This window comes from Nicotiana sylvestris, chromosome 4, assembly GCF_000393655.2.
Source record: "Nicotiana sylvestris chromosome 4, ASM39365v2, whole genome shotgun sequence".
NCBI lineage: Eukaryota > Viridiplantae > Streptophyta > Magnoliopsida > Solanales > Solanaceae > Nicotiana > Nicotiana sylvestris.
Genome location: NC_091060.1, coordinates 143,283,022 through 143,308,679, shown reverse-complemented (window position 1 = coordinate 143,308,679; position 25,658 = coordinate 143,283,022). Strand labels below are relative to the sequence as shown.

At 37.2% G+C, this 25,658-nt stretch overlaps 1 protein-coding gene across 1 annotated transcript; it reads left to right on the top strand.

Annotated features, from left to right (window-relative positions):
* Window positions 1-15,749: 15,749 nt before the first annotated feature.
* LOC104241603 (glutamyl-tRNA reductase 1, chloroplastic) lies at window positions 15,750-19,205 on the top strand. Its single transcript, XM_070172277.1, has 3 exons — window positions 15,750-16,210; window positions 17,135-17,376; window positions 17,688-19,205. Exons 1-3 carry the CDS (start codon window positions 15,955-15,957, stop codon window positions 18,816-18,818), a joined length of 1,629 nt encoding a protein of 542 aa, XP_070028378.1. The 5' UTR covers window positions 15,750-15,954; the 3' UTR covers window positions 18,819-19,205.
* Window positions 19,206-25,658: the final 6,453 nt, after the last annotated feature.

Here is a 25,658-nt window from a genome sequence, read left to right as displayed (position 1 = left end):
AGGCTGAATTATTTTGAAGAATTTGTTGAAGTCAGGAGCCCGTCTGTAGAATGGAGGTTGTTTATTTTAAGTTGGAGAAGTCAGGAGCCCGCCTGAAGAACGAAGGTTGTTACATTTAAAAAAGGTTGGAGAAGCCAGGAGCTCACCTGTAGAATGGAGGTTGTGTCATCTTTCAAAAGTCAAGTTGGAGTCAGGATCCCGCCTGCAGAACAGAGGAATACATTTCAAGATCAAATCAGAAGTCAGTAATGAGAAAGGTTACAACAAAAAATCCCCAGCATAACAAGCTCTAATGTAGGAAGCAGTGTACCCAGTAGACAGAGTGGAATAATAAAACTTGTGTTCAGAAAGGCAAAAGGCCAGTGTCATCCCCAGTAGTTTTTGAAAGAAAAGCACCAGAGGAAACACAATCCGACAAGAAAGCAAGGCAACTAGAGCAAGTGGAAGATAGCTAAGATTTTGTAATTCCTAGTTTAGTCTAACTTCTTGTTTTCCTTTGGCACTGTGTAATAAGGAGATCGGTAAGCAGTAGCAACAGCATGCAGTAGCAGTAACAACAAAATTGCAGTTCCATGGTAGTCCCAGCTACCAAAACTTCCTGAACTACATTAACCCGATTCCCTTCTAGCCAGGGATATGTAGGAAACCTTTGAAGCAAAGGTTCGGTTAAATTTTTTTCAAAAAATGCTTCACACAGAGTATTCCAACGGGCAAAAATCGCTCGTATCCGCTCACTTTATCTTTGCACGAAAACCCTTCGTGTTTTCGGACAAAGAGGGGCAACTGTGAACACGTGATTTTTGCTTCACAAAAACTACTCCAAAAGAAATCAAAAATAAAACAAAATTCTCTTGGTGTACAATTTTTAGGATTTGCGTGGCATTTTTGGATAATTGTTTGTGTTTTTGTCCTTAAATGTTTACTTTGTTTGTAGTTAATTGAAAAAATACAAAAAAAATACATGTTGCATATCTAGGATTTAATTATGCATTTAAGAATTAATTAAACCATTAATTGGCTCTAAAAGGAAAATCATAAAAATATGTGTTTTATTCTATTTGTTGTCATTGTGTGATTTTATTTTAAGGTCTTAATTTGTGTGTTAATTGTTGTAAATGTTAATTAATATTTGTGTAGTTTTATTTTTGATTTTACAATTTAATAAGGAATTGTGTTTAAATTAAAAAATTAAAGAAGAAAAAGGAAAAGAGTTCAAAAATGAAGAAAATTCGGACTGGGCCGGTTTTTAAAAAGAAAAGTCAGGCCCAAAGGTTGCACCCCCTACCTGGCCCAAGTCTGTCAACCCAAAGACCACCGAACGACGTAGTATAGGGCAAGAGCTACATCGTTTTGATGGTGCCCGTCCAATTAATCTCAAAAGACAACCAAACGACGTCGTATTGGCATTTTCCACCTGGACCGTTGATCAAATAGATCTAACGGGCCAGTTCAGTTCTTTCATTAAACCAAACGACGTCGTGTGATTGTATTTAATCGGGTCCGTTCATTGGTTTTGATCTAATGGCTCCCAGGCCTTCCCTCATGACCCGACCCACTCCCGTCTGAGACCGACCCAATCCCCACTCAACCAAAATGGCACCGTTCCCTTAAGTAAAGAGATCCTGGCCATCAATCTCACCTGATCCAACGGCCAGGATCCATCCCTCCCCTTCGTATATAAGCCCTCAATCTCACCCCACACCCCAAACCAAACACCCCCCTCGTCTTCCTATTCATCATCGTCTCAGAGACGAAACCCCCCAAACCCTAGCTGCCCTAGCTCCCCTTCGCCTAAAACCCGGCGGCAACAACGCTGCCGGCCACCACCTTAACACCCTAAGACCATCTGACCACCCCAAAGAGGTATTTAAGAATACTTCGATTAAATTCCGTTCGACCTCAAAGAGGTCAAGTCCGGTTCGAGACTAGGTCATTTTTGTTTTTAAGATTCAGAGGTATTTTTCCTTTCCTTCTTTCTGTTCATGTATTCTATGTGTATCCCGTTGCCTATTTTAGTAGTTTGTGTGATTTTTCTACTTTTCTTTTAATTAATTTTGTTTCATCTTCAATAGACCTTTTTATTTGGTCCAAATCTGTCATTTGTTTATGTTTGCTGTAATTATTATGTGTGTAATCGATTAATAAGTTGCATTGATTAGTTAGTTTCCAGTTAATCCATGATTCTGTCAATAACACTGAAATTACCCAAATTGCCTATTTCTTTGTTGTTGATTTGTTCAGTGTCAGTTGTACTACGTAATCGACTAATTAAGCTTCGTTGATTAGGTCGTTCGTATAGTTTGAATCATTCGGCATTCTGTTGTTTATAGTTTTCAAATTGTTAGTTATCCGATTAATTCAGATTCTGTTTTGATTAGGAGCATTGTTCTGAATCCCTAGAACCTTTATATTTGATGTATTTTCTGCCTTAAAGTACTAGCTGAGTTGGTTATAGCTGTAATCAAATCAGTTTTGGTTAATTGTTAGTTAAACAGATTTCAGAATTAAGATTTTAATACAGTTGAATAGTTGTATTATGAGGTAGTAATATTAAGGGGTTTTTAGGGTTGATTTAGGAATGAAATAGTTAGGATTATATTTTAATATTTGTGCTTTGTTAGTGGAATATCAATTAATACACTAATGGGGAACAAAAGGGAATGGGGGGCTGATAATAAGGAAAAGATTGCCTTAGTTAGATTTAAAGTGAAAAAGTCAAATTTTAGTGGAAATTTTGATTTGAATAAAAGAAGGGGTCGGGCAGACTTGTATAAAAGGTGTTGGAGGGGAGTTAAAAAAAGGGACTTTTAAAAAACCTTGAGGAGAAGGAGAGAGAGAATTGCAGAAAGAAAACTAAGAAAAAAGAGAAGAAAAAGGAATCTGGGAGGAGATCTTGGGTTTTGAATCAGTTTGAAGAGAGAGTTTAAGGGCAAAAGATACTATTCCATTGAGTCATAGGCAGAATATAGGTTCCAAACACTGGTTTTTGTCCTTTTGATTGTTAAATCTATTTGGCAGTCCATTGATTCTGCTTTTGACTTTATCCGAACTCAGTTTGTTCAATTACTGGGTGTTTGTGTTGTTATTGGTATTGCTGGAATTCTGCTGGTCTGTTTAAATCTGTTGCTGGTTTATTTCTGTTGGTCGTTGCTGGTTATTGTTGCTGTTGTCTGCTACTGATCTACTAATCCTCACCTTCTTCTTCTGTTCTATTATCAGGTACATTACTTTGAATCACCTCGACGTTTGATTATTAAAGTCGAAATAAAATGGACAGGAGATTTCTGTATTTAATTATAGAATAATTGTATTTTAGTTAGATATTAGCTATGTGTTTCCAGTTATATGAAGGGTAGAGGCATGTTGTATTAAGACTATTCTTGTAATATCATTGGTTAACAGCTAGATAGGGCATAACGTTAGATTACGGACCTAAGATCCTTAACATGACGTGAATATATGTTAATACAGTGTGCCTGTTTAATTTGAGCAGAATTGTTAGATTGTTGAACTATTGGACGTATTTCCGTAGGAATTGCATAGTTATCAGTTTCAGTTTTGTTAATTCATATGTTTAAAATAATGTAGCTTCGGAATCACATCCAACTCTAAATTGGTAATTAGTTAATGTGGTGATCGATTTAATTGGTTGGTAAAATCTAGCTTTGAACTCACGAATATAGGAATAGAAGTAACTTGAAGTTTGTGATTTTTTTTCTTAGTAATAAAGATCCGTAAGTATTAGGCAAATATAATTGGTTAGTAATTTCGTATAATCCATAGGTTTGATATATTTGAAGCGCGATTCAATATAGTAAGGCTAAGAACACTAATCCCATAGGTTATTTAAATTAATGATCAAGCTTAAGCAAACTTTCGTAATTATTAGTAATTAAGGTTGGCTTAGTTTCAAGTATTTGAAAATAATTAGTTCCATCGGTTCATTTCATCTAATAAGGTGGGTTTAAATTAGTTATAGGATAATTAGTTTCTTTTTTTTGAAAATATATTGTTTGTCAATTCCGTCTTTATTTATAATTTCAATTTCAGTAGTATTGGCTTATAGAATAGGGTATGAAATAATCTTCTTTTATGCAAGTTTGATTGTAATATTTCGGTTGTGTTTTGCTTTAATCCGATAAATAAGTGATGGCCTTTTTTAAGCATGTAATTAACTAGGATTTTTCTTCTTTTATTTTAGAGACAAACTAAAAATAGAAAATGTAGTCACTTTAGGATTGTCCTTAAAATAAAGGAGGTGTGCCTCGCCACAGTAAATCACAAATTGTGGGGCCCTCAATAAAAGGACTCAATAACCGGATAGACTTTGGAGTTGGCCGTCTAGTGAATTTTCACGGCCTCTTCCCAAAAATAACGATACGATAGTCTCTTTAGGAAGCGCCTTAATTAATCTTACCTTCCTAAACTCGGATGTGCATTTATGCAACCCAAATCCAAATCTCGACAGAGTCAAAATGTGCCAACGATCACGTGTACACTGGTTGTGACGTGGTTTAAGATGCATTTCCACAACGCTGCAATTCCTCGTAAAATAATAACAATAATAATAAAATTGATAAAAGCGGTTCAAAGTTAAAATTCGCATATAAGTTCTTAATTGTTAAAAATCAGATAAATAAGCCGAATATAACAGTTGAGCGACCGTGCTAGAACCACGGAACTCGGGAATGCCTAACACCTTCTCCCGGGTTAACAGAATTCCTTATCCGAATTTCTGGTTCGCGGACTGTTAAACAGAGTCAATCTTTTCCTCGATTCGGGATTCGACCGATGACTTGGGATACCATAAATCTCCCAAGTGGCGACTCTGAATAAAATAAACAAATCCTGTTTCGATTGTTCTTTAATTGGAAAAACTCCTTTGTACCCCCGCGGGTGCCGGAAAAAGGAGGTGTGACAATTATTTGTTCTTCTTGGTAATCTAGTTGCAATTTGAGACCAGATTAGTCTTCCTTTTTCACAGTTCTTGTCGAGCACTCTATAAGTTCTATCCATTACTTGTATTCTCTTATCCATTGCTTCCTTGAATTTTCAAGAATAGAGAACCGTTTCATGGACATAGCACTTTAATTTTACTTTTTCATGTTTTATTTAACAGGAAAAATCTTTAAAAAGACCAGCTACTCAAGATGAGGTATTTGAGCATACACATATGAAGAAGCTAAAGGATGGAACAAAGACAACTTGGATCGAGCCATGGGCCGAGACAACCTATGTAAGATTTCAAGTTACTTTTTAATACTTTTCATTAATTAAATTTATTCATATAATAGTTGTAACTTTTTGCAGAATACTTTCAAACAATCCTTGGAGGAGTTCATTCAAAGCCGACCAACTGATGATCAAGGAAATCCAATCCAACCATCCCAGGAGAATTATATGGACTTGTGGATTAAGGCAGTTGTTGGCGTACATAAGGGAAGAGTTTACGGCCTTGGATGAGAGTTTAGTTCTAGTCGTCGGTCTTTTGGATCTGGTGGATCTTCTTCCTCAAGGTCCTCGATTAACCAGGATGAGTTTGAGCTATTGAAAAAAAGAATAGCAGAGATCACTAAGTTGTATGCACAGGAAAAGGCTACGCAGGAGGAGGAGGCAAAGCGAAGGGAGGAGGAGGCAAAGCGAAGGGAGGAAGAAGATAGGCGGAGGGAGGAAGAGGAGAGGCGGAGGGATGAAGAAATGAGGCGAAAGGATGTTGCATTTACACGTGTCACTGGTGACGTTGAAACTCAAGACCCAGCTAAACTACCTCTTAGCATCTGGTGGATTTCCTGTGCCACGTTCTTCATCACGCTCAAACAAGACTAAGGAGTAGTTTTTTTTATAAATATGATTTTGGGTAAGACTATGATTTTGGATGTTATGTATCAATTGGATAAGATTGAATGTTGAATTTCTTATTTGAATGTTAAGTTGCATTATTGGTTTCTAGTATTTTCAGTTTTGTTTGGTTGTTAATTAACGAAATGGATCGGAAGATGTTGATCTTTGTGTGTGAATGTTTAATTGTATTAAGTTGTTGGTGGTTGTATTTTTTTGTTTGGCAGGTGGTGCAGTATATTTACAGCATTGTGCAGAAAAATAATTTCCAGATTTCCCACGGAATTGCCACTGATTCCGTGGGAAGGTTCGTCACTTTAGTTGCAGAACTTGCATATTTCCAACTGATATCGGTGGGAAAGTTCATACTTTTTTTTCATAATTTGCATTTATCCCACTGATATCAGTGGGAAAGATCATACTTTTACTTTCAGAATTAACACATTTAACACGGATATCGGTGGAATGTTCATACTTTATTTTTCAGAACTTGCATATTTCCCACGGTTATCAGTGGGAAAGTTCATACTTTATTTCCAGCTCCCCATGCATTTTTCCCATCACTTCCCTGGCTAATGTGTTAAAATTAATAAAAATTACTAATAATAGTTCCCACTGATTGTTAGTGGGAAATTTCATTATGTTTCCTATTAAAGTTTCTCTAGGAAGATATTTCCCACCAGGCGTTTTCCTGGTGACTTGTTTCAGTGGGAATGCGGTGTGAAAACTCAATTTTCCCACTAGTTTCCCACTGATTTCGCTGTGTGAAATCCATATGTTTCTAGTAGTGTCACATCTCTTGCATCGTCGTGCTAAACTCTGTCCTTAAGGACAAGCAAATGAAGATCATCATACTGACGCTTTCTGATGCGATCAAATAAGGAAGACCGAGAAATCACACAAGCCAACACCCGACTAGGCTCCGAAATATTTAACCTCACGAACCGATTGGCCAAGGCCTGAACATCAACTGCAAGAGGTCTCTCCCCAATAAGAATATACGCCAAACTCCCCATACTCACTGCCTTCCTACTCAAGGCATCGGCCACCACATTGGCCTTCCCCGGATGGTACAAGATAGTAATATTATAGTCCTTTAGCAGATCCAACCATCTCTGTTGCCTCAAATCCATGTCGTAATGGTACCTATCGTGATACTAGGCCAGCCACTTATTTCCAAGTACTCCATTTTTCAAATAAAACCTAAGTAAATCATAATTATTGTGATTTGCAGTTCATTATCTTAATCACAAAATTACAACACAGATGTCAACATAAAAGAGTCACTAAGCGGTGTCATAGAATGATCCAGACCGTATTTCTCACGGTGCACGCCCATATGCCCATCACTTGGCGTTGCGTCACCTCAATAGTAATCATAGAACACACAGTCCGGGGTTTCGAACCCTCAGAATCAAGTTTGGAAGCGTTACTTACCTCAAGCCAAGCTAAACTCTAGCCCATGACGCCCTTGCCTCTACCATGGCCTCGACCGCGTCCTTGGCCTCTAGCGGCCCTAACTGGTGGTAGTCCATCCTGATCGGTAGCACGTGTCCTCATCATCTATGAGAGAATAAAATAACAGAATTTTAGTTACCAGAGTCAACAGATACGCACGACAAGAATTCAAGAATGTGAAATTTTTCCTAATGGTTCTACAGCCTCCCGAGGATAAGTACAGACGTCTCTATACCGATCTACGAGACTCTACTAAACCTACTCATGACCTGTGAGACCTATGTAACCTAGGCTCTAATACCAACATGTCTACATATACCATAACATCATTCAAACTTGTTCCAACCTTCGGAACTCTCAAAACAATATCAAAACACCAAATTAACATTGGATTCAAGCCTAAGAACTCCAAAAACTCCCAAATTCCGCTTTCGATCAAAATGTCTATCAAACCTCGTCTAAACGACCTGAAATTTTGCACATGTCACAAATGACACAACGGACCTACTCCAACTTCCGAAATTCCATTCCGACCCCTATATCAAAATCTCCCCCATCAACCGGAAAACGCCAAAATTTCAATTTCGCCAATTGAAGCTTAAATCTACTCTGGACATCCAAAACACATTTCGATCACGCTCCTAAGTCCCAAATCACCTCCTGAAACTATCCGAATCACAAAACCATGTTCTGAGATCATTTACTCACAAGTCAATTTCCGATTGACTTTTCCAACAAAAAGGCCAACTTAAGAGACTAAGTGTCTCATTTCTCTACTAAACCACTATGAACCCAAACTAACCAATACGATAACACATAATACAACTGAACAACATATAAAGAAGTAGAAATGGGGAAAATAGAGCAGTAACTCATGAAATGACCGGCCGGGTCGTTACATAAGTTCTTGTTGGGATTTCTAGTTTTCTACTGAAAAAGGCTGAAACTTCAATTAGGATCTACGTGGAATGAGGTGATATTTTGAATGATGAAAATGTGGGGAAAATGTTGGAGATCTAAAAGTGATGAAGTGAGAGAGAGATTGAAAAAGGAGGTGAGGACACGGGAGAAATTAGGGGCGCTCACTGATCTTGTATGTTGTAAGAGGGGAAAGAGGAGAGAAAAAAGGAAAAAGGTGTAACTAAATCCCTTGATTAAAGGCACAAATAATGGATTGGGACTTGAGAGCTTTTTAATGTGGATTGTATACATTTCGTAACTAAAATGTGTTTAGGTCGAGTAAATACCAAAACATGGACATTTTTCGTAATAAGGTTTCAAATAGTGTATAGGAATGAAAATATCCCTTATACAAATAGTCGGTCATATTCACTGTTTACTTTTTTAGCCATATATATAGATTATACATTAATTATATACGATTATACACATATAATACATGAACTATGCATATATTATATTTCCACCTGCTATTTTTAGTTTAAGCGGTTGGATGCACGACTATTTGAGTTAATTCTAGGAAATTTTACTTCCTACAGCAAAGGTATGTACCCTATTTATTATAAACCAAAATAATTTTAAAATATTATTTTCTATAGCTACCTTTTATATTTTATAGCAAAATAGGTATTCATAGTGTACACTACCATTGAGGCGTAGAATACGCTATTTACGTTTTTTCTCTCTCTTTCTTTCAATTAATACACGTTTCTCTCTCAAAATCTCAGCAAAACTTTTCTTCTTTCTCTCTCTCTTCGAGCAAAATACTTGCTTTTAATCTTGAATTCTCTGGCCGAATCCTCTAGGGTTACTGCACTTAAAATTACTTCTACATATTCAGTCAATCTAAGTGTGCACCAACATGAACGTTGGACAAATAATAGGGCAGAAGTTCTTAAAACTTTGAATCATCAATTTCTACATAACTATGAGTCAGAATCGTCGTCATCATCATCCACTATTGGTTCATCCTCTTAGGCGAACAGATCTCGCCATGGCTACGCCGGAGAATATTTGAGGGTTGAATTTTTGTTCGTCTCCATTTTTAGTTTTAATATAATGTATATAATATTTTGCTTGCTGAAAAATGCCATCTTCGACGAACTTTCTTTTCTTCTTTGCTATTTAGTCAAATACAGTGATACAAATATATTGTATTATGTACAAATTCATTCAAATATATTGTATTTTTGCATAAATATATTATTTTTTGCATGTATTTATGTACTCTGAAGGTCTGTATTTTTTGAATACAGCCGATATCACTGTGTTTTTGTGATTTATTGTTGTTTGGATACAGTCGAACTGAATACGGCGAATTGAATACAATGTATACAGTCGAATTGAATAGAGCGATATATACCCTATTTTTTTTTGTTTGAATACAACTGAATTCAATGTAGTGAAATTGAATATAATTCAATCTTTCGCCTTCCGTTATTAAACACCTGTAATCACTATTTTTTAGGCAGATTATCTCACTGTATTTATAAATGCATTCACGCGAATACATGAAATACATAATTAAATATCTGTAATCCCTGTTTTTACCTCAATATATTTATAAATACAATCGCGCAAATACATGAAATACAATACAGTAGCAGCAAGTAATCCGCACAAATACAGTGCTGATGAGCAAGAGCCAAGAGGCCACGTAGTAGAGGAGCAAATCATGTATTGCCATATCCCATCTCATTCTCAAGTTTAGAAGTGTTGGATACTTGAGAGAAATGTATATTTTTAGTCGCTTCATACGTTTTGGCCAGCGAATGCAATTAGTTTCCGATCAACCAATTGTGTATTTTGCCCTAAACTAAATAATATGTATAGATATCCATCTCTAACAACTTTAAAGTTTAAGTTATTCTCCTTCATAATAACTTACAAGCAATATTAAGAGACTGACAATTGGAGAAAACTTTGAGTTGGTACTATAGCAATTTTAATTTGCACTCTCTCTTTCTCTTTTTCTCTTTTTCTCTTTGTTTCTTCTTTCTAAAGAAAGAACTTTCTTTTATGAAATTATAGACACTGGATTTCTTATTCTCACTAACTAGTGCAAGTATCTTTTACAAAATAAGAAAATGGGAAAGTAAATGTAATTAATGTTACATTGCATGCTAATTATAACGTATATTTAGTTATTTGAAAGATAGAGCTGAAAAATGACACTTCTTTCAGCCTTTTTCATTCAACAAAAGAATAAAGCTTATGACAAAAAAGAGTGATCTTTTTCTATACATCAACAATCATATGAACTTTGATTATCCAATTTACCTTTTATCGAATTAATATAATATACTAACAGATAGTAAATTAAATATCTGTAGATTTGAGTGGCAGTTTAAAATTTGTGGAAGCCACAAGGTGCAAAAATGGGTGCATATCAAATTTCCACGACCATATTGTAATTGTGGCAGAAAAAAACCCCCAAAAATCCTATGAAGCAATCTCAATCACCAGTCTCTTCTTCTCATCTTATCCTTTTCATTCAATATCTCCTATCATATTTTCACCAATCATTTCATTTTAGTATCTTTTTCTATTGTGTGCTAAGATATTGTTGGGACAACTTCTTCCTTTGACACTTCTTAAATATCTTTTTTTCCCAATAAATCTGCAATCACAAAAAGAGTAATTTAATTAATCACTTGTGAATACAATTCTCTTTGTTCCCGTGATCTTTTTTTCATACTGTTCTCCATAATTCGAGGACTGAAGCAACATGCTTCGAACATAGGATGATGCAGACCTTGTTGGAATATATTTGTATCTCTATGAGAGAATGTTATGGATCTTTTTTGAAGTATTTGGTTGTCAAGAAGTATCCAATCACATCTTTAAAAATATTCTATGAGTTTACGAAATTGTCGAGAAGACACTTTTTAAATCTTATAGTCAAATAATTCAAAAAGGAGAACAAAACTATTACTATTATAAATAGAATTTTATTTATGGTGAATGTCTATATTTAGAGAGATCGCAGGGTTTATTACTTGGTGACTAAGTCACTCTTTCCCTATAAATAGAGGGTTCTATTCCATTGTATTTCATCCCATATCAATAAGAATTCTCTTCTCTCTACTTTTCTCTGCAATATTTTTCTTCTTCTTTTATTGTTTCATAACACGTTATCAGCACGAGACTCTAACCAATTGAGTAGAAGTTTTGGGATTGAGCATAATGATTGTAAATTATTCCATGAATTTCCTTCATGATTAAATTTTGGATTTAAGGTAAGTATTTTACTTTATTTTTCTCTTTTAAATTCTATAATTTGATTTTATATACAAGCAAAAACAACAAATTTTGATTATAACTCTAGTGGAGTTTAAAAGAAATTATAACCACCCAAAATTGTAAAATTTTTATGTCTTGCCATGATCAAATTCATGTATGATTGTGGGCGAAGAATGAAAACCCGTCCCATTGAATTTGCTCCATTCTCATTCCCTTAAGAGAATGTGATAGCAGTATGTAATACATCTGAAAGAAGACAAATTTATTACCGTGAATGATCAATGGATGTGGACGTGGCAATAGACGAAATTATAATCGTCATCATTGTGATAATGGGAATAATAAGGATTCTCAAAATAATCTTTCACTTTGCGAAAGTAATATTTGTCATCGATTTGACATGAGATTTTATAAAGCACATATAGATGATTATGGCCCATTCATGATGTGAATGTGACAACATCATATTTATGAATACATATTCATCTTGGAAGAATATGAACGTGCTAGTGGTAGTGAATATACCACACTCACCTCTAGAAGGAGGTTTGAGATGATATAAGAAAATAATGTCATTATTATGGTATGAACGGTCATTGGTCACGTACCTATTGCACACCAAAATATTTTGGTAATGCGATTATTAAAGAATAACATTAATGCAAGAAACATATCTTGCATATAATTTTGACCATAACCATAATGGTATAACTTTCTCTTTAAAAGAGATATTCACCATATTGATGTTGATGAATATGTGGTAGTACAAAATTAATTGAGAACTCTGCAAGAGCCAATTATACTATTTTGGAGAAACACAATTAATTACCAATAACGTATTGTGTTGTAGTAAGTCTCAAAGAAACTTATTCAGTTTCCAAAGTATACGTGAAAACGGTTGATTATACTGAGACTATAAATAAAGGAAAGATTTAATATCTTCTATTACTACAGCTTATAACGGGGTAATATTTATGTAAAAAGTTACCCGTTTTATTCTCCAGTTTGTACTACACAAATAAAAGAATGCCACAATAAAGTAAAAGTTTATTGAATAAAAACCATATCATAATAAACTTGGAGTTTATTGATAATTACACACATCATGGTGTAAACCTGGAGTTTATCAATATTGATAATTTATTCAGTTGGCATAATTGCTTTAGCCATTTTAATCTAAGTATGATGTGCAAAAATAAAAGAAAATTCATATGGATAAATATTAAAGAACTAGAATTTTTTTACGAATTCTATTATATTGTTTGTTCTCATTAATTAATATACCAACTAAAATTGGGATTGAATCCCATGAATGTTGGAAATATCAAAGGTGAATATGTGTTCATTCATCTGCCATGTATACCACATAAGATGCATCTATGAGATGGTTACATGTGCGATTATTATTAACCCGCAACCTGATGTTTGCGAGGTAATTTGCTCAATAATTTAATTTAGAGAATAATTTTCACATTTCTATTCAAGACAGTTCATCTTGATAAGTTAGTTTACATCACAGTTGGTTTAGCAAAATAATTTATTGAGTGCCTCTACTTAATAGCTAAACTATTGCTTATGAGAACAAAGTTATTTATATTAGTTTGATATAGGTTATATACGAAAGTATATTACATTCTCCCCTCATAAGTGGTTCGGGGTCAGGAACCAAATAATTTCATCTTATTATTATTGATGTACACTGTATATTTTGATTAGTACCATAATACACAACGATGGATTTCTAAAGTTGAGGAAGCAAGTTAGTTTTTCTAACATGAGGGGGGGATGATAAACATTTGAGAAAAGGTTACGTGGAATAAATTATCATGTGTACATCTAGATCCTCGAATAAAATAATATGAACTTGAAGTTCAATAAAGGATAATTCATTTGCAATATATTGCAAAGTATGCCAGACACATTTGTTGACCCAAAGAAAGTAACTATATTCTCATTGCAAATGCTCATATTAAGTTCTAGAAGGACAAAGTCTATGTTACGCTTAAAGCATATAGACAGATCGGTTTCAAATAACTTCTTGATAAAGAAGATGAGCAAATGATTATATTAAGGAGGCAAGTGATCTAGAAGATCACATGACATGATACTTCATAAAATCTCAAGAGAGGTTCAGGTACCTGAATATATGAATGAAGAGATCTCTATGTTATGTCTTTGTGAAAAAATATTGGAATCGATATAAAATGTTCGTCGACGACATCTATGATAGCGCTAAATATAGATGAGGATCTTAAGTCTGTCGCCTACAGACACAAAAATATTGGTCAAATGGAAGAGACATAATTCGAATAGAATTGGTTTCATATGAAAGACATATAATTTTGTCTATGTTGTTCAAATACTTGAAAGCATAAAGTCAATAGTGTGTGCAATCCCTTTATCTATCTTATATGTCCAGCATGACATGAAAACTTGATATGCATCTAAAGTCTATTATATGGCTTACATAACTTAACTTATATGACAATCCATGAAGAATTTAAGTTGCTTGAAGCATATACAGTTCTTGATCTTGAAGTAACACTTCCTCAGTGCAATTTGTGCATAATGTATCTTGCTATAAATATGGGCATGATAATATGATAGCAAGAGTTTTCACCTCTATGTGAAGATATTGAACTGACAATTCCAACAAGATCATATGAAGACAATACATATATTAGGGATGATGATTTCAAGGTGAAATAAATTTGTTCAAGTTAATATGGCTGATTTGTTCATCAAATCTCTACCAAAGATCTTTTGAAGATGGTGCACAAGATTGGAATGGGAAAGCTCAAGGATGTGAATTGATGCTCTCATCGGGGGAGTTAATACGCGTTGTACTCTTTTTCCCTTACAAGGTTTTGTCCCATTGGGTTTTCCTTGCAAAGTTTTTAATGAGGCAACCAAAAGGCGTATTGTTAGATATGTGTACTCTTTTTCCTTCACTAGAATTTTTTTCCCACTGGGTTTTATTTTAGTTAAGGTTTTAACGAGGCACGTTATCTGTTGAATAGACATTCAAGGGAGAGTGTTATAAATAGAATTTTATTTATGGTGAATGTATATATTTAGAGAGATCTCAGGGTTTATTACTTGGTGACTAAGTCACTCTTTCCCTATAAATTGAGGGTTTTATTCCATTGTATTTCATCCCATATCAATAAGAATTCTCTTCTCTCTACTTTTCTCTGCAATACTCTTCTTTTTCTTTTATTGTTTCATAACAATTACTATGATTTATTAGCGTTAATTTTGACCTATAATACTTCTCATCTTCACCCTGGTCGTTTTCAATATAGTATCTCTAATTACTGATGAAGATTGGGGTCATAGATTGATACTCCTTTAACTTTACTAGGTGTTCGCTTCTTTGAATTTACTATATTTTAAAGACGTAATATGCTTGATATATCCTATGAAATTTTGTAAGTTACATTACAACTTGTTTAAACACTACATTCCTAATTTGCAAGATTACACTAAGCAATGAACTTGAAATTCAAGCGAAAGTTTAAGTTTAGATTAGAGGTGGTAATTTATGCCCAAATCCATTTGACCCGTCCAATACGTTCAAGGGTGGCCTGGTCATTGGCCCACCCATTTGTTAAACTCAGCCTATCTTGACCCAACTCATTTCAACTCATATAAAGTTGGGCTAATTTTTAGTCCAAGTTGATCCATGAGTAACTTTGCTAAAATAACTTTTAATTAATTTTTTTGTTTAATATGTTATATATAACAATAACAAAAGAAAATAAGTCTTATTTGATAATTAAATAATTAATAAGAAAACAATACACATTATTTAAAGCTTGGTAAGAGTTGGGCGGGTTGAGTTATAACCCAAATTTTAACCAAATTTGACCCAACCCATCTCAGCCCAAATTACTTTTGGACAGGTTAATGACCCGCCTAAACTCAACCCAACCCGCCCATTTGACATACCAAGTTTAGATCAAAATCCTACATAAATTAAAACAAAAACCGGAAAATTAAACAAAAAAATAAGTTCAAAGCATTAATCTAATGGTCCTAATTTCAATTAAGTGTACAAATTCATCCCAACCAAAACATTTAAAAAAAAAAAAGATATAGAGAATCCAAAAAAAGATGTCCAACGAGTTGGTGGATAGAAGTTAGTGAGTGTGGATAAAACGACAGCCAATCAGAACTCATGGAAATCCCCAAAAAGCCTTAATATCATCTTTTGTCCCAACCAAACCACCTCAAAATATAATTACAAAAATTACAGACAGGCAGTTGAAATATTTACATTACAAACAGAAGAAAACTCAAAAGCAGAAACTTTTCCTCCATCGAACGCCACACGCCTTCCACCATTTCTGGCCACAGAGAGAGCTACTAAAACCCCCAATTCATATCTCCTTCATCGACGCTACAAATTTTAGGGTTAGGGTTTTTGGTAGCTCAAATTTTAATTGCCAGCAAATGGCTATTCCAACCGCATTTTCCGGTGCCAAGCTCGAGTCTTTATCATCATCGGCAACTTCTCCGGCGCCTATCGGGTTGTTCTCCCATCCGGGTCGGGTCAGACGATTGCCAATTCAGAAGGGGTTGTTTAATTTAGGGATTAGGTGTGTGGTGGCAGCATCTGATGTTTTGAGTCAAAGTCAAAATTCCGAAAATGTGACTTCATCTTCCAGCCTTTCTGCTCTTGAACAGCTCAAAGCCTCAGCTGCAGACAGTATGTATTTCATTTGTCCAAAGTTTGTTTCTTTTATTCACTTTGATATGATATATTTTGCAAATTTGGAACTTTTACGATTAAATGTTGGAGAATTTCTATGTTTCATATTAAATCTGGTGATATGATATGATTCTTTAGCTGCTCAGCAATTCTATTTGTTCAGTGTGTTGATTGCTGCATCCTTTTATTAGCTCCATGTTAATCAGTCTTATTTACTGTTACTCTGCTCTTTTGTTGTTAGAGTAGTTTCTCCCATTTTCTCCGAGGTTTATTCTTTATGCACTTATTTGGAAGAAGCATGTATAGTGACTTTACTTTGTGTTCTAGTGAAGAACTTTTGGTGGAATATGGTCTTTAGTCAATTCTTTGTTTAATGAGGATATTGTTATGTTACTAGTTTTCCATATAGGGTTAGGCCACAAGTTGTTTGTGCTTATCGCAGCTTCCTTTTTCCATGATAACTTGGAACATGAATGTCAATTAAATAGTGCAACAAGAAGTTGGACCTCATGTTTTTTATTGATAATGGTGGTGTTTGGTCCAGCTGTGCGTATCTCGACTAATTCGCAGGGTACGTGTTGCCTCACACCAACACAACTAGCGGGTATCTATGTCGATCAAGGATTAGGTAGATGGGAAGAAATCACCTAACATTTTGTTTTTGCATCCTGAGCGAATATTTGATAGTTTCCTGGCCTTTCCTGGCGATGAACTTTGCATGTGGTGCAGTTATATCAGTCCTTTCAGTTCTTAATGATCTGACAATATAGCCAATGTAATATCTTCTCGAATTAATATATAATATCATTGTGCCGGTCATAAATGTAATGTAATGTGTTTCCATTCCCTTGTTGAATCTTAAACAATGTACACTAAATAAAAAAGTGATACCTCAATTTTTTTAATCTTAAAATGCTTCAGGATATACCAAGGAAAGGAGCAGTATTGTTGTCATTGGGCTCAGTATCCACACTACACCTGTTGAAATACGTGAAAAACTGGCAATTCCTGAAGCAGAGTGGCCGAGAGCTATTGGGGAGCTCTGCAATTTGAATCATATTGAAGAAGCTGCAGTTCTTAGCACCTGTAACAGGATGGAGATCTATGTTGTGGCTCTTTCTCAACATCGTGGCGTTAAAGAAGTTACCGAATGGATGTCAAAGGTACTTCATTTCCCTTGAACTTTGCTATATAGTCTGCTATCTTTTTTCTTACAAAGATGAATAGAAAATAAAAAGTGAACCAATCGAACTATCCATTGTCATTTTCTTGGTGAGAGGTTTTCCTACTCATGTCTACTAAAATGTAAAAAAAGACGTTTGAATTGGAAAAAAAGATATCCCCCTTGAACAGATCTTAGCATATATTTTTTCATTATCTTTGCAATATCGGGGTTCTGCAATCAGGGTTTCTGCATTCTCTGCAACTAGGGATAACCATCAAACTGATAAGCAGTTCTCCTTTTCTTTGGCAGACAAGTGGAGTACCTGTTACAGAGATTTGTAAGCACCGCTTTTTACTGTACAACAATGATGCTACACAGCACCTCTTTGAAGTATCAGCTGGGCTAGACTCCTTGGTCTTAGGGGAAGGTCAAATCCTTGCTCAAGTCAAGCAAGTAGTCAAGGTTGGTCAAGGAGTTACGGGCTTCGGAAGGAACATAAGTGGGCTATTCAAGCATGCAATCACTGTCGGAAAGAGGGTTAGAACTGAAACAAACATTGCAGCAGGGGCAGTTTCTGTTAGTTCAGCTGCTGTGGAGTTGGCTTTGATGAAGCTTCCTGAATCCTCCCACGCTAGTGCTAGGATGCTAGTTATTGGAGCAGGCAAGATGGGGAAGCTTGTGATCAAGCACTTGGTAGCTAAGGGATGCACAAGGATGGTCGTCGTAAACAGAACTGAGGAAAGAGTTTCTGCCATTCGTGAAGAGATTAAAGATGTTGAGTTAATCTACAAGCCCCTCAGTGAAATGCTTAACAGTGCTGCTGAAGCTGATGTTATCTTCACAAGCACTGCATCGGAAACCCCGCTGTTTCTGAAAGAACATGTGCTGGATCTTCCAGCTGTTGCTGCAAGTGTTGGGGGTTTAAGGCTTTTCGTCGACATCTCGGTTCCTAGGAATGTGGGTGCTTGTGTGAACGAGCTAGAGAATGCACGAGTGTACAATGTGGATGATCTAAAGGAGGTTGTGGCAGCTAATAAGGAGGACCGCCTTCGAAAAGCAATGGAAGCTCAGGCAATTATTTCTGAGGAATCCAAACAGTTTGAAGCTTGGAGGGATTCCCTGGAGACTGTTCCCACCATCAAGAAACTGAGGGCTTATGCTGAAAGACTAAGGGTTGCTGAACTGGAGAAGTGCATGTCAAAAATGGGCGATGATATCTCAAAGAAGACAAGGAAGGCTGTCGATGATCTTAGTCGCGGTATAGTTAACAAGCTCCTTCATGGTCCCATGCAACACTTAAGATGCGATGGAAGTGACAGCCGCACATTGAGTGAGACCCTTGAGAATATGCACGCGCTAAATAGGATGTTCAACCTTGAGACAGATATATCAGTATTGGAACAAAAAATTCGAGCTAAAGTGGAGCAAACTCAAAAATAAGGTCCATTATCTCAACTTTTTCGTGAAAATTCTCTCAGAGCCTCAACTGAATAAGAGGAAGAATTCCTCAATTGTGTTTTCTGTTGCCGGTACTGTAAATTCTCATTGAAATGTCTAACAGGACATGGTCCCTTGTCAAGATCTTTCCTGTTGATTTAATTTTGTCTAAGACATCTGCATACCTCTGATTGCGGATTCCTCTTGTGTCTTAAGAGTACATTTTGTATGTAACTGTCCTATTGAGACATTATCATTTGAACTTTGATCTTTGTAGCAAATGATGCATGGGAGATATCCATATACTCTTTCCACAAACAGTTTCTAGCCTTGTAACTAAGTCACTGATTCATTTACTATTATGATTATTACTTTGATGTATTACTTTTATTCAACTTGTTTTCCCTTTGAACCCTGCAGTGTAATTGTCAAATGGTTATAACAATGTTGATTACTGGAATGCTACTCTGTTTTCTTCAACACAATAGTGTCACACCTCTTTTTTGCGCGCCCGCCCCGAAGGGCAAGATGCTTTTTGCGCGCCCGCCCCGAAGGGCAAGATGCGCGAGGGAGTTTTTTCCAATTTAAGTGACAATATTCGAAATGGGATTATTTATTTAATTCAGAGTCGCCACTTGGGAAAGGTTTGGCTTTTGGTGTCCCAAGTCACCGGTTTATCTTGAATCCCAAATCGAGGAAAATATTCGACTTTCCAAATGAAGTCTGCGAACCAGAAATTCTAAGTAAGGAATTCTGTTGACCCGAGGGAAGGTGTTAGGCACCCTCGAATCCCGTGGTTCTAGCACGGTCGCTTAAATTGTTATAATGGCTAGATATCTGATTTAATACATGTTATTACTTATGTGCTTTTATTAAGTTTAAACCGCTTTTATTATTATCATTTATTTTTTATAGAATTGCAACGTCGTGAAAATGCATCTCGAACCACGTCACAATCAATGCACCCGTAGTTGTTAACACATTTCGACTCCGTTGAGATTTGAATTTGGGTCACATAAATGCGCACCCGAATTTAAGAATTTAAGAATGTAATTTAATTAAGTCGCGCCTAAAGAGTCTAACGCGTTTTTATCTTCGGGGAAGGCAGTGAAATTCACTAAACAGTCCATCCCAAATTCTAAGTATTTATTATGATCAATTATTGAGGGCCCCGCAATTTGCATTTTTATTTGGCGAGGCTCGTCTCGTTATTTTTTTAAAGGATAATCTTAGCATGACTACATTTCTTATTTTTTGTTTTTTCTAAAAATAAATGAAAGAAAATACATGCTAATTAAATTACATGCTTAGCCAATTTGGCCTCTGATTAATTATCGGATTAATTATTTACGAGGCGGGGAATTGTTTTAAGTCTCATTCCATGAGCGAACATGCTTCTAATTTGACATAAAAAATTGTATACAAGATTAATAAAATGCTAAACTCACGCTAAACATTTTTCCAAGTTGAGTTGAGACTAACTTATTTGAACTAAGTTAATGGAATTAACTACTAGAGGATACTGCTAGTGAGATTCGAATATTATCCTACAAACTGCCTAACGGGATCCGATAAAATTAAAACTAAGAAGATTAAAACTACATTGTATTTGACAAGGTTAAAGCATTCTTCCCTATACATACAACATATTGTTGAAGGAAATCTAGTTATCACTATGCCAACTATTCGTGCATTCCACAAATTGCATGATTATATCATTCGTACAACCAAACAACTGTAAATCTCAATACTTAAATAGACTAAGCTTCAGTCAAGTACAAAAATTACCTACTGTATTATACTATTGAATTACAACCTAACAAGTTACACAAATCTAACAACATCTACAAAGCTGTAATTACTGCAGCAGATGATTAAAAATCCTTAGCGTCTCTTATTTCATGCTTTCACTGTTACATCAATGCGAAATTCTAGTGTGTACCTGGATGTTGAAATGCGAAAAGAAGAAGCAGAAGGTAGAGAAGTCAGCAGCAGCAGCAAAGAGAAATGGCAGCAGCAAAACAGTAGAGTAGAATCAAACCCCAGATGGACAAACCAGAAATAGCCCAATGAAACAAGTACCCAGTACCCAAACAATCACACTCAGCAGACTCAGTTGGGACTTGGAAATACCAATGTTAATCAACAGGCCGAAATAGGTGAAACCGAAACAACAATAGAAAACAGTTTCCGATTCTCAAACACTCAAAGGAAGGACCCTAAGTTTTGACAGAACAAATAGCAGGTTAATGCTAATTTTCAACAGAAAAAGGTGAGGAAAAACAGAGTTTTCAACTTAAATCAAGCAGCAGAGATTTTCTTTCTCTATCTCCCTTAATTCTTTTCTCTCTCTTTTTTCTGAACCCTTAATGTCCTCTATCTTCTCCCCCCTTTGTTGGTTTTAAAACCTTCCCCTTTTATAGCCCAAAATCCCCTCTTTAAACAGCCTGTTAAAACCCATATAAAACTGACCTCACCCCATGTCCTTTCTGTTTTTCCACTTACAAACTTAAAAGAAAAGCCCTCCCCATGAGATTCCCTGACAAAAACCTCTTTTTCATTATTAAAATGGTTTATCATTTTATTAAACTAAGCAAACATGGGCAGCAGGAATATACCCTGACAGCACATGCTGTCCAATTACCCCTAATTCATTAAAGAACTACAAATTGCCGTGCTTTCTGATTTCCTAAATCTAAAGTGAATAAACAAGGCTAGTAATCTCTATCTTATGTGCACAAACAGGGTCAACACATCAATATCAATCCAAACTAGGCTTTGGTTCAATTCGAAACTAGTATGAATTCATATGTACATATATTCAGCAGAATCAACTAACAGGAAACTCTGAATCAGGGAATGTCAACAAAACTGGCACCAAACAGTTCGAAGGGAACAAATAAACTACAAACAATTAATCGACGAAACTTAATTAATCGACTACGTAGTGTATAACATACGACTGACAACAAACAATCAGAACCAAACAGGCAGACTTGTGATTTCAATGGTATTGACAAAACAGGGGCTAAAAGGAAACTTAATTAATCGACGAAACTTATCGAATCGATTACACAACCTGTTATATACTTGAACAACGAACATAAATAATTCGACCAAATAAAAGGTCTGATTCAGAGAAAAAGAAGAACAAAGCGAAGAAATTGGAAATAAAATCATTCTAAACAACAAACGAACAACAAAACAAACAAACAACAATGGATCAAACGGAAAGAAACAAAAGAATACCTCAAGTAAACTAGGTGAAACGGACCCAAACTCAGACTTGACCTTTTTGAGGTCGTATGGACCTTAATCAAGTGTTCTCAACAGAGAACACTTTGACTAAAGTCTATTAGACCCTCAAACCTCTGCTAATTAGGACAAAATCCTGATTTCTGGATTTCTAGGGTTCTTGGTCACGGGGGAGGTCAGGGGAGTACCTGGCATGGATTTGGGGGGGTTTGGTGTAGGTCGAGGTTTGGTTCGAATCTTCAAATGAAGATTCGAGAATCTAGGGATTGATTCGAACTAAACGGTTTATGGATTTGGATTCAGGGTGGTTGAGTGTTCCTAGGGTGTTAAGATGGTGGCCGGTGGCGTTGATGCCGCCGGGTTTCAAACGGAAGGGGTCTAAGGCGGCTAGGGTTTAAACCCAGGTCCGTCTCTGAAATGAGAGAGACGAAGGAACAGTGAGAGGAGGGGGGTCTGGCTCGGGGGTGCGGGGTGAAAGGGGGGTAAGCTTATATACGGGGTGAGTGATTTGATATTGGCCGTTGGATCGCCAATGATCAACGGCCTTGATCTTTCCAACGAAGGGAACGGCGTCGTTTGGTCTCATGCTGGGAATGGATCAAGCCGGGTTTCAGTGGGTCGGGTCAGGTAACGGGTAAGGAAGATGGGACGAGGGCCGTCAGATCAACTTGGTTTGAACGGCTGAGATGGGTTGTTCTTGAAACGACGTAGTTTTGGCATCAAACTACGTCGTTTGGTGGCCTGGGAGATGGGTCTCTTGGACCGGCTGCCTTGGGCTGCTTTTGGGCCTCGAATTTTCCTAAAGAAACTGGCCCAATCCGATTTTTAGACCAATTTGCACTCTTTTTCTTTTATTTTCTAATTTAAAACACAATACCTAATTAAAGTAAAACTAAACACATATTAATTAACACTTAACACAATTATCACACACATATTAAAATATTTAAATAGGTAAAATCACACCATGGCAACAAAACATAAGACGAAAAGCATACTTTTGCGATTTTTCTTTAAAAACCAAACTATGATTTAATTAATTCCTAAATGTACAATTAAATCCTAAATAAGCAGGTAATATATTTATTTTATATTTCGCGATTAACTACAAAAAAGTAAACATTTACGGACAAAAATGATTACCAAAAATGTCACGCAAATTCTCAAAATTGTACCCGAAGGTAACTTGTTTTATTTTCGATTTCTTTTTGGAGTAATTTCCGTGAAGCAAAAATCACGTGCTCACAGCTGCCTCTCTTTGCCCGAAAACACAAAGAGTTTTCGTGCAAAGATAAAGTGAGCGGGTATGAGCGATTTTTGCTCGTCGGGTACTCCGTGTGAAACATTTCTTGAAAGCATTTGACCGAACCTTTGCTTCAGAGGTTTCCTACATATCCTGGGCTAAATAGGAATCAGGTCAATGTAGTTCGGGAAGTTTCGGTAGTTGGGATTACCGGGAGCTGTGTCTTTGCTGTTACCGATATGGTTGCTGCTGATGCTGCTTGCTGAACGTCTTTATTACACAAAAAGGAAAAATTGAAACTGAACTAGCTATGCCTATCAAACTATGAGTTACAAGATTCCTATCTACAATTCTCTTGAAACTTGATCTTGAGTCTTAGCTGATTCTGCTTGTAGACTTCGATCCGAATCTTGATGCTCGCAAGTTGTAGGCGCTTGTTTATTTCTACAGCATTGAGTAAGACAGGATCGGCGGAGTTCGTGATTTTGACCAGATTTTGAGCGGTCCGCACTTTGTTTGCTCCAGTATTTGGGCATCTTCTTTTCGTTCTTTCCTTCCTTTCTTCATTCCGGATTGAGACTCACTCCATAGGTCATCTCGATCCATGTGCCTCGAGGTAAAACCTGCTCAGGCAACAAAACAAACAAACGAACGAAATTTTCTGCCCCAATTTTGCTGGGAAAATTTCGTGAGTTAAATGTCATAAATCTATAGAATTGATGAGGGAATCGGGAACCTCATGTCTGAAAGGCGTAACTCAGGGGTTGGAGCCCTGATGTTTACACAAGGCAAATTGCTCAACTCAGGGATTGGAACCCTAAATTGGGAGGATTGCCAGATTATGCCGGAGAAGTGACCGGGTTATGCCAGAGAAAAAAGGGGAAAGGTCCACGGGTAATGCCGGGGAAGTCATCGGGTTATGCCAGAAAAGGAAAAGAGTCCTCGGGTTATGCCGAAAGAGGGAAAGAGTCCTCGGGTTATGTCGGGGAAGTCATCGGGTTATGCCAGAAAAGGGAAAGAGGTCTCTGGGTTATGCCAGGGAGGTCCACGGTTTATGCCGGCAAAGGGAAAGAGTCCTCGGGTTATGCCGGAAAAGGGAAAGAGTCCTCGGGTTTTGCCGAAAAAAGGAAAGAGTCCTCGGGTTATGCCGGAAAAGGAAAAGAGGTCCCTGGGTTATGCTAGGGAGGTCCACGGGTTATGCCGAGGAAGTCATCGGGTTATGCCGGAAAAGGGAAAGAGGTCCACGGGTTATGCCAGGGAGGTCCACGGGTTATGCCGGGAAAGGGAAAGAGTCCTCGGGTTATACCGGGGAAGTCATCGGGTTATGCCGGAAAAGGAAAAGAGTCCTCGGATTATGCCGGGGAAGTCCTCGGGTTATGCCGGAAAAGGGAAAGAGTCCTCGGGTTATGCCAGAAAGGGAAAGAGGTCCCTGGGTTATGCCAGGGAGGTCCACGGGTTATGCTGGGAAATCATCGGGTTATGCCGGAAAAGGAAAAGAGTCCACGGGTTATGCCGGGGAAGTCATCGGGTTATGCCGGAAAAGGAAAGAGTCCTCGGATTATGCCGGGGAAGTCATCGGGTTATGCCGGAAAAGGGAAAGAGGTCCCTGGGTTATGCCAGGGAGGTCCACGGGTTATGCCGGAAAAGGGAAAGAGTCCTCGGGTTATGCCGGAAAGGGAAAGAGGTCCCTGGGTTATGCCAGGGAGGTCCACGGGTTATGCCGGGGAAGTCATCGGGTTATGCCAGAAAAGGAAAAGAGTCCTTGGGTTATGCCGGGGAAGTTATCGGGTTATGTCGGAAAAGGGAAAGAGGTCCCTGGGTTATGCCAGGGAGGTCCACGGGTTATGCCGGGAAAGGGAAAGAGTCCTCGGGTTATGCCGGGGAAGTCATCGGGTTATGCCAGAAAAGGGAGAGAGTCCTCGGGTTATGCCGGGGAAATCATCGGGTTATGCCGGAAAAGGGAAAGAGTCCTCGAGTTATGCCGGGGAAGTCATCGGGTTATGCCGGAAAAGGAAAAGAGGTCCCTGGGTTAAGCCAGGGATGTCCACGGGTTATGCCAGGAAAGGGAAAGAGTCCTCGGGTTATGCCGGAAAGGGATAGAGGTCCCTGGGTTATGCCAGGGAGGTCCACGGGTTATGCCGGGGAAATCATCGGGTTATGCCGGAAAAGGAAAAGAGTCCACGGGTTATGCCGGGGAAGTCATCGGGTTATGCCGGAAAAGGAAAGAGTCCTCGGATTATGCCGGGGAAGTCATCGGGTTATGCCGGAAAAGGGAAAGAGGTCCCTGGGTTATGCCAGGGAGGTCCACTGGTTATGCCGAAAAAGGGAAAGAGTCATCGGGTTAT

Bases quoted from the DNA above. Each gene is read 5' to 3' on its own strand.
- LOC104241603 (XM_070172277.1), top strand. From the start codon at position 15,955: ATGGCTATTCCAACCGCATTTTCCGGTGCCAAGCTCGAGTCTTTATCA. The intron at 16,211-17,134 runs GTATGTATTTCA...AAAATGCTTCAG, and splicing joins CAAAGCCTCAGCTGCAGACA to GATATACCAAGGAAAGGAGC. The intron at 17,377-17,687 runs GTACTTCATTTC...TTTCTTTGGCAG, and splicing joins TTACCGAATGGATGTCAAAG to ACAAGTGGAGTACCTGTTAC.